General features: G+C 41.4%; 1 protein-coding gene across 1 annotated transcript in view; it reads left to right on the top strand.

The window, feature by feature from the left end:
* The first annotated feature begins 444 nt into the window (after nt 1–444).
* UTRN (utrophin) overlaps nt 445–10004 on the top strand; it is a 341542-nt gene continuing 331982 nt past the window's right edge. The window contains 1 exon segment of the mRNA XM_014306655.2: nt 445–597. Within this exon segment, the coding sequence (XP_014162130.2) occupies nt 519–597 (79 nt within the window). The 5' untranslated portion in view covers nt 445–518.

Raw genomic sequence — 10004 nt, 5'->3', positions numbered from 1 at the left:
TTCTCCCCCACGTGGCTGTCCCGCCCTGGGCCGGCCGAGACAGAGCGCCTGCCCGTACCCCTGTGCCGTTGGCACACGGGAGCGGAGCTCCCTCGCTGTGCCACCCCTCGAGCGGGGCTGTCCCCTCCGTGCCAGCCGGGTGACCCGTGGTGGCGGTGGTGTCGCGGCGAGGGCCGTGTCCTGCTCCTCTGTCGCCCAAGGGTGAGTGAAGCTTGGCTTTCACGGCTGAGGATTCAGCTGTGCTGCTGCACCTTCAGGGCCATCCCACTTTTTGAATGCCACTGTAAGGTGTCCCGCTGCAGGGACACGGTGAATGGCAGATCGCTGCCCCGCGACTCGCGTGGGCATGGCCAGCAAGCCTCGATCCCTCCCATCGCACGCGGAGTCACACCTGGCATAGCCCCTGGAGTCATCGTGCCTTTCTGCTCCTATGCTGTAGGTGCTGAGCCGTGGCCCTCCATGGGAGCCTTTTCCCAGCAGATTTAGGGTCCACCCGTGGCACACTGCAGCCCACGAGCATGGCCCGTGTCTCCGAGCAGGAGGAAGGACCTGGCGGGGGACATAGCGAGTTCAGCGACATCATCAAGTCCAGATCAGGTAAACTGTCGAGGGGAACGGTGTTTTCCTCTTTTCTCCTCTACCCATAGCTTCTGATATAAATTGACATTTTAAAACAGCACCTTTCTCCAGCAGTTTTTTTGGGTGTATGTTGGTAGTACAGCTAGTGACTGAGGCTGTTCATGCAGCTCCTCTACTCTTACTGAGTAATAGTAATTGTAGAACTCAAGGTTTGTTTTGTTTTGGGTTTTTCTGTCAATATTAGTCAAGTCTGTTTATTTGGGATACACCTCTGGCATCATAATTACCTCTACTTGTGTAAATAGCCATGTGCTTAAAGTGCTCTTATGCAACCCAGTGTTGGTAGCTTTCATGTTTATTCTCAGGCACTGAAAATGGCAACTGTGGCTGCAACATTGTACCTCCTGGAAGTGCATCGCGGTAGTACTCATGCAGTAAATTAATGTGCTTCCTCCTTAATGTAAAACAGTTGTCTAAGGCTACTCACTCAGGCATTTCCTCCAGCAAAACATTCGTGTAACAGATCTGAAGGTTATTAGGAAAACGTGGATTTTGTTTGGTCATAGTGTGTTGGGTCTCCTGAGGCTCTGATGGATATTGGGATGAGTAGTGAGGTACCGTCACTTCAGCAGGGGGAGAACAGAGGTTTTGGAGGGACAGCTGAGAGTTGTTTAAACCTTGGTAGAAATTTGTGCTCCATTCAGGGTCTGGCTGCTGGACTCCTCAGCCTCACAGTCTGAGGCTGTGCATTTCTTACATGCAAAATGCTCCTGTTATCAAAAGATTTTCCGGTGATATCTAGCAAACCTAGCAGTGGTTTGTCTTTTTTTTTAAAGTTTTCCACATGTTAAAAACTGTAGGTCTTCAGATGGTTGTGATTTGATATGTCAGATTACATAGGATGTGGGTTTGATCTGGTTTGTTTCTTAGACCTTCGCTTTCTGAGTCTTCCTCTTCTGGAAGAGCAGTTTATGAAACAGATGCTTGTGGGTTTTTAATTTTGAATTCTGTAGTGTTTTTTGTTTTCTGCTCTTACTCTGGACATAACTTCATTTGATTGTAAGTGTGTAGTCAGTATCTTTATGGGCTTTGAGTGTGGGGATAGCTTGCAGACCATTTATATGTGTGTATGTATGTAAGTACTACAGTTTTATAAGGTGTGTGAGGAAACATGGATGTATTGGAGGTTTTTAATGAATGAACAAATTGTACAGTAAGTTCTGTTGTTTTGTTTGGGGCTGATGATTGTAAATTTCCTGTTACAACCATATTGAATTTCTTCAGTGGAATGAGAAAGTGCTGTAAATTTGAATACAAGGCTAACAGACTTGTGCATTAATTTAAAAATAGTTAATGATGACTGATCTTAAATAATTATTTTCTAATTACTATGCTGGTTAGGATCTGGATGTGTGATTTCTTCAAATAAATTACTGTACTACTGTAGTTCAGATCTGAACCATAGACTACAAGTAAATCTGCACGAGGGTTTTTCTAATGAAAGGACTGAAGTTTCCTGAAGCCCAGGTGACAGCAAATTTTCAGGACTGAGCGGAAGATATTTTAATTTTCCTAGATATTATGGAAAGAGAATGCTAATTTTGATGCTTAGAAAGGAAAACTGAGGTTTTTTTTCTGGGAAGATTTCTCCAGCATGAGATGCTTTTCAGTCTAAATGACTTGAAATACAGTGGAAGTGTTATAACTTAGTAATATTTGGGGTAGCTAAGGCCTCTGCAAGGCTTTTGAGACTCGAGATCAGAAAAAGGCAATAATTTGCTGTCACAGAAAATAGGGCTGCTCTGTTTCTTGTTGCTCTGTAAGTTCTTAGCACCAGTGATGTGGGAAGTCTCTTAACACTTTGGTTAGGGAGCACATGCAAATGTGTAGTGAATATTTTCACTGAATAAATAAAATACAAAAAACACGGTGGGTGAAAAACTCTCTACATGATTTAATATGTGATCAAGTTATTTAATATGTCATAATATTTTTTGAGTGTGTATTATTCCTATGCATTTTTAAATAAGCATACTGAAAACAGTTTACTCTATTCTTGTAAATAAAAGAAGATAGATGTATAATGTCCTGTGTAAAGATCACTTTCTCTGTGTTCTCCTAGGCAATTCTGTTTGTCTATTTCAATGTTTGTCTTCATCTCTTCTGAACAGATCACCAAGCTGTCAGATTATTGTGGTTATTTAAAACCATTCACGTTCTAGAAGTGATGTTTAAGATCTATGGCGGAGTCTTTTTTGTTGTTTGTCTTGTAACAATTTGGAAGGAAATTATAATTTGAAATGCCAGAATCTTTCTGGGTCAGACCTTAACAAAGAGTGGTACTAGTAAAAATGTTTCTAAATATTTTGATACAAATGTAAACTTTAGTCTTTAGCAGCCTGTCTACCGAATATATTGGCTTTTTTTGTAGTCATTGCTGCTTTAGTTATCTTGCTTTCTAAAACTGTGAAGCAGCTAGAAAGCCATAAAGGTGGCACTGTCAGTACAGGCAGTGTGTTGGTTATTGAGCTTTGATCTGAAGTCACTCTTATGAGGCTGTATTAGGACTCATAGTTTTACACCTGCTCAGGGCTGTGTGGGGCCCATCTATGCTTGTTTTTATTAGAACAAGCTATGTGAATTTTTCTTAGACTTGTAATTGGGAAGCTGCCAGTGTGCCACATGAAGGATTTAGGAGAACTGCAGAAAATAATGATTTCTCTATAGACCAGTCAAAATAAATTAACAGGCTTTCCATTTGTCACTTTTACAAAAAAAAAAGGGGGGGGGTTGCCATAGGATTTCACAGATGGAAAAAAGTAATTTTGCAAGTATCTCACTTGTTCTTTGCTCTCAAACTAAGAGGATGAAGGATAAAACACTTTGAATGGGTATCTCTGTATGTTATTGATTATATTGGAAACACTTTTTCCTTCAGTGGTCAGGAAAGAAACTTTAAATGAATGTGCTATAATCTGTTACAAGTGATAAGTGCCAGAGTAGAGATTTTCTGTGCCCTTAATGTCACTTCTGTGACTTGTGATGAAAGAAAAGAGACTTTTCCTTGTGGTCCAATTAGTATTTATTGTTTTCTGCTTTGGATATGGCTCCTCTTTGATTAAGTAGTCTGTTACTGATCTACATGTAGCCACAGGTTATCTTTGAAGAGACCTCTTCTGCACTAAGAATAGTATTTGATGGTGACCAAAGCTGCCTAAAAAATAACTTCTGGTTATTGAGTTCATAAAGGAAGCTGCTTTTTTTCTCAGAAAGACCAATGATCTGTTTGCCTCCCTTCTTTCTGTACCAGTGGTGGATGCTGGTGGCTGAGTGGTGTTCAGTGGGTAGAATACTTGTTCCTGGATGGTTATGTTAGGTTTATATATTTATAATTTGTAGTATTTAGCATATTACCCTGTACTATGCCTGTGTGTCTATATAATGACTTTTTATGGAAAAGCAGTTTTCCTTTTTATTAACTTACCTGTAGTATGAAGTAATGCGCGTGGAGCTGATTTATATCTTTGAAAGGCCTCTTGTGCAGATAGGTGAGCTTTCCTTATTGCAATAGCTTTCAGGAAGGAATGCTGTGGGATGATTGCCTTACAGTGGTGAAAACAGTGCTGTCATCACAGGCTTGAAAAACAGATGAGTCTTTGCTATGATTAATTATGGAAAAAAGACAAACTTACTTAAAATCTGTCATGGGAGCTTGGAATGGTAATATATAATTAAACAGTAAGACATAGCTGGAAAAACATTTTTAGAAGATTGTGCCTCTGGTGCATTTTAAGATATGAGCTCTCTCTAAATTGAAGGGAATTTAATTCTCAAATATATTTGACTGAAAGACTGCTTTGAGAAATTGTAACTTAGTTTTGGACTTTTGGGGCAAGGCTTATTCTGAGAACTGCTGCTGTTGTCTGTCTGTCCTCTTGCCCTCTGAAGCAATGCTTACTTGGCTGGCAGACCCCTTGCTCCTGGGGAGCTCCTGGGGTCTCGCCGGCCCCATGATGCCACAGGTCACCCTTGGAACCAGTTCCGTGTGTCTCGGTGCCAGATAACTACAGGCCAAATGTGCTACTTCTCCTTTTCCATTTTGGCTCTGTTGGTGTGAAACTGTCAGGAGTTGTCATAGTTGCATGTGGACCCATAGGATTCTGCCAAGTGGATGCAGAGTTGGTGTAGCCAGATTTGCACTGTGTGAACTCTTCAGGGACATTTGTGCAGATAGGGTGTTAAAGACGAGTGACAAACTTGCTCTCCTTGTTTCTAGCCACTGAAATGACTTAAAGACTAAGCCTTTGGGTTGCTGTAGCCTGGCTTCTTTCTGTCAACTGTATAGCTTCCTTTTCTTGGGCTGTCTGGTGGCGACAGATCGGATGCTGCAATGAAGACAGTTCTAGGGTATTGCCTAGCATTTATGAAATGACAGATATAGAAGTACCAGGCTGGTTTCTTCTAGCATCTTGATTGGTAGGTGAAGAAATAACATATGCTGCTCCGTGTGTTTGAAGCACGACTCTGCCTTGGAATAGAAATTGAGGCTCCTCAGGGAGGGGAAAAAAACCAACCCAAAACCCAAACCATAAAAGCAGCCCATTGATTTGCATGTGCTCTGCCAGGAAAGGAGGATGCAACCCTGAACAAGAGCTGCTACGTGAGGCACTGTGTGTAGTGTGTTAAATATTTCTAAAGAGGTCTAAAAGCTGGTGTGGGGAGGGGCTGCTGCTGTGGGAAACCCTCCCTGATGAGGATCCTGTGGAGGAGGGGTGCCTAGGTGAGAGGCAAACTAGGGGCAATGTGGGGTTTCTTTCCACCTATTCCCAAGTGCCCTTTGGAGCACCATCCCCCCTTCTCCCCTCAGGTCTGGGGAAAGAAGGAAGACTCTCATACAGTAGCATGAAAATATTTATCATGTGCTCACAGCATTGGGTAGCTTAGCAGAAAATTAGCTGGGCTGTGTTAATACCTCTGAGTAACTTGATCCTAATTTTGATTTTCCCCTAGACTGTTTCTCCTAGTAGAATCACTTGTCCATGGTGTGTGTTGGGGTTGATTCTTGTGAGCAGGTTAGAGTAGGGAAGTGTTGTTATTAAAATCTTTTGAATACAATTAGGGAATAGGTACATCAATGTAGGCATGGAAGGGGAAGAGCACGTGGGCTTGAGCTGAACTGATGTTGTTTTAGGCCAGTGTATCTGCTCTGCTGCCAGGTAGCAGTGTGGCTTGGTGTGCTCAGAGCCTGCATGATCTGCTTTTCAAGTGTTGCACAGTATCCATCTTTCAAAGGAAAGTGCACAATTAGAAAAACACAGCTGATTCCACCTATCTTGCAAACTGAGGCACTCCTAGCATGAAGTTGTGGAGAACTGCATTTATTTGGATGCCTTACTAACAGTCTGAATAATGAATAACAGGGTTTAAACATTATGAGGTGGGAGGGAGGAGTTTCAATGTCTGACTCCTTATTGTGTTGATGAAAGAATAACTTATAGTGCCCTTTTTATGTCTTTCTCCCCTCCCCCACTGTGTTCTGGGGATGCAGCTGAGCTGTAATTTCAGAAAGTGACAGTATATTCTCAGAAGAAAGCTGGGAGTTTTAAAGGTAGCAACAGAAATGACAGCCTAAGGAAATAGAATAGTCCGTTGGAACCTGTGGGTGTGACAGAAGCAATGACAGGGCTCTGTTGCAAGCTTTAGTTTTGAGAATGAGGCAAGGAACTACTAATTTGTAAATATACTCAGCTTCAAAGTCAGTGAAATGTGGGCCGTTGAGAAGGAGGACTCGAACTGCCATTTATTTATTTATTAGGATATGATGTCTCTGAGCCTTTTCTTTGAAAAGATATCCACCTGATACTGCCTTGGAGAGAATAAAAGGAGAAAGTTTGATTATTGGCCCTCAGTTGGGCTCAGCCCTGAGTGAAGCCAAAAAGAGAAATTCACTGAAATCCAAACACTTGGAATTATGTTTTGTTGTCTCTGATCTGTGAGACCAGCAGGCAGGGGCTGGTACAGGGTCACTGCCCCTGACTCCAGGTGCATATCCTAGCAGCTGAGGGACACTGACATTGACACTGGTGCTTGCAGAGGCTGGGCCAGGGCTGGGAGCTGGTTGTCAGTGGGGAGGCTGCTGGAAGATGGTCAGCTCTAACAGAGGGTGTGGGCAGTTCCAGTTCCTTCAGCCAAGGGCAGGGTTGAGTTTGGGTGTGTTTTGGGCTGCATCTTCCCTCTGGCGGCCTGGCCAGCTCTGGATGAGAGCTACAGCCATGCAGAGGAGGCTGGTTATCAGTGGATACATCTACAGCTGTGGCAGTGACTTTGTGAAGGTTTCTTTGAGAAATATGTTCACTCTTTAATAAAATGCATTTTTAGATATTCATTCATCTGTTGAGTAGACCGGACAGATGCACCGTCAACCATGTTGAGATGCCAGAGAGGAATAATGTGAGAGTTATTATTTGAGAGTAGCTTAATTATAGTTCCTCCTGTAAGGAGGCAGCTCCTGTGCCGGGGAAGCATTCTCTAGCAGCCTAGCATTGTTTCAGGTGTGTGGATCTTCTGCTGGATATGGAACAAGTGGTGAAGAGCTGTTGAATCTCTGTCTGGTGGGAGATGGTGACTGTGTGTTTCAGTACAAGACCAACCTCTATCTCAAAAGCACAGGATGTGTGATGGGAGGAAAGGATCTGCCTACATGACAGAGATTAGATATGTTATGTATTCTTAAGGTTATTTTGATGATCAGTATAGGGAATGTACAGCAGTACTTTTCATCCATAAATTGATCATAAAGTTCTTTTCTGGACTTCAACATCATCTCGTTATAAATGAAGAGGACCTAGCATCCAAAAAATGAAAGATTTTGTAGTGGAATTAGATAAACACATGAGGACAGTCAACAGCTTATGCATTTAGCTGTGGAGAAACATGCAATTAAGCCATGGAAGAACATGCTTTGATGGGTCTATGTAATTAATTCCACAAATAACTTCAGCTAGTTCCCATGTGCTCTGCTTTTATTTCCTAGCATTGAAATGTGTTTTTTTGCCCCCCACAACCCCCCAGTTTAGATCATGGCAGAGGACCAAAGATGGAATATGCTCCTAAAATGTTATGTTAGAAATTATTGATGAGAGAAAAGTGATATGGTGGGTAAATTCTGAAATGTTTGGCCAGCTATTTTTATTCTTAATTTACCACATTATCCTGGATGAGCAAAGAGCAGCAGTCTGTGTATGAATAACAATGGGAATTTATTTGAGCATTTTATGGGAGGACACTGGGAATAGAGCAAAGCCTTTTGGTTTCTGTGTTGTTTTAAGAGTTATATTATAAAATATGATTGTATTAACAAAAGAGAATAAATAAAGTAGTAGTTAAATGCCAGCAGACCAAAGCCTTTCTATTGCTTCTTTCCAGGCTTTTACTTCTGTTACAGCTTTATAATGAACAACAGCTATGGTCAGCATAAATCATTTCCAGAGAGAGTTCATCACCCTTATTTTCCTGGTTTCCACATGTACATCTTGTTCTTGGATGAGGCTTCTTGTGGAAATTCACGGGAACATATTGTGTTAACACCATGTATCTTTCAGCTTCCACAGTCTTTTGTCAAGAAAGTCTGGTGGTGTCCTTCAGAATATGGTTTTGTTCTCTTTGGAACAGTGATGTATAATTGCTTTGCTCTGAGTGCTTTTCCTCTGTGCTTGGGAATTTTTCTCTTGGACCTGGCTGTTGCGCCTAATTCAGAACTTGTTGGTGTGATTTATTGAGCTTAAAAAAAATAATTTTCTTAACTTAGTTAACACACTTTTCATTTAGACTAGAGATTATTAAGTTTAATCAGAGAGTTAATAAAGTATTCACTCTGGTCTTCGTACTCAAAAACCGCATTTACGCACTTTGTAATCTGTAAAGAGGAGTCCTCTGTTTGACAATGTCACTCGCACAGTGCCCAGGTACTTGCTGGTGAGGATGCTGTGTTTCACTGGCACGCTGAGATTGGGAGCATTGAGCTAATTCAGGACAAAAGGACATTTTTAAAGAAACACCCACCCCTGCCAACCACCAGTCATTTGAAGATTTATTAAAATTGTGAAACATGCTTTTGGAAGGTTACATTGTTATCTTGACAGGGCAAGTTAAGTGTTGACAATTGTATGAATGTGGAAGTGGTTTTATACTTAAGTGCACAATCACTATATTCAAAATGGAAAAGGAGAAAGGGAAGAGAAGAGTTTAAATGGAGTTTTGTCCATTGTCAGAAATCATACCATTCTGTGTTAGAATTATTTTTATTTTCAAGGCTATTGAAACCCAGTTCAAGTTCATCATTTGCCCTCTGAATGTTAGCTGGAAGTTCCTTGGTTACAGGAGAATCAGTACTGAAAGAAAGGAGATTGAAAGAACTCTGCTATTCATAATTTTAGTGAAATGTTTTACAGTGTCCATAGATGTCAGGCTTCTAACCTGATGTTCTTCACTGCTGCTGCTCCAGATCCCTGTTGCTCTCCTCTTTCCCCTCCCCAGTGAAGAGCAACATGTGAAACATAGAGGTTGAGTTTTTGCAAGTATACTCCAGTGCTTGCAAGAAGCTTCCAATGCCCAGGTGCATCATACCACTATTTGGAAAAATTGTTTCTATGTATATGCTTTTCTTGTACTTTCTTATCCAAAAAACCCCAACCTAGATCAGTCAAGGCTTAGAGAGCGGTTGAGATGCATGGATAGAGTGACTGCTGCATCAGCCACAGTGGTGTCTGTTACTTCAGTCCTCCTGCAGAGCCTCTCCTTGAATGACACCTCCGTAGAGTTTAACGAAGGTCCTTTTATGCCTAAAGGATTAATGCACTGTCTTCAACTTACACATCATAGCAGGAGGGAGCATGAGAACCTGCATTAAGACTCAGGACTGAATTCTTGGGGTCTTTATGTAGATCTTTCTCTGGAGAGAAGTGAGGCATGGACCTGAGAACCCAAATTTTAAATTTTTTTTTTTTAATCTAAAGCAGCTCTTTAGAAAGGTTTTCATTTAGGCTATAATGAAGTTAGTGGTTGCTAAAACTTGGGAAACTTGAAGTTAATGGATTCCATGTAAACTGTATTTTGTTGTTCATATTTGTTTTACGAGGAGAAATAATTTCTATACTGGATGTTAAGGTTGTCTTCCAACTCTTTGAGCTGAGAATTTCCTGACTGAGACCTTCTTTACCTGTAATCTGCTGGAGTGGGTTTTCTGTCACTACATGGTGAGTAACTTCCCCTTCTCAGCAGACAGTGTTAAATATTTCATCATTGGTAAAAGATAGTAGTTACTTTGCTTACATAGTGACTAACAGTATTGGGTGTGTTCATCTCCTTGAAGAAAACAGACGGACTGTACCTTTTCTGACTTTGAAAAACAAACAGACTAGGTCTAA

Source organism: Geospiza fortis, unplaced genomic scaffold, assembly GCF_000277835.1.
Source record: "Geospiza fortis unplaced genomic scaffold, GeoFor_1.0 scaffold162, whole genome shotgun sequence".
NCBI lineage: Eukaryota > Metazoa > Chordata > Aves > Passeriformes > Thraupidae > Geospiza > Geospiza fortis.
Note: the sequence above shows the minus strand (reverse complement) of the source record. Positions and strands in the feature narration are given on the sequence as shown.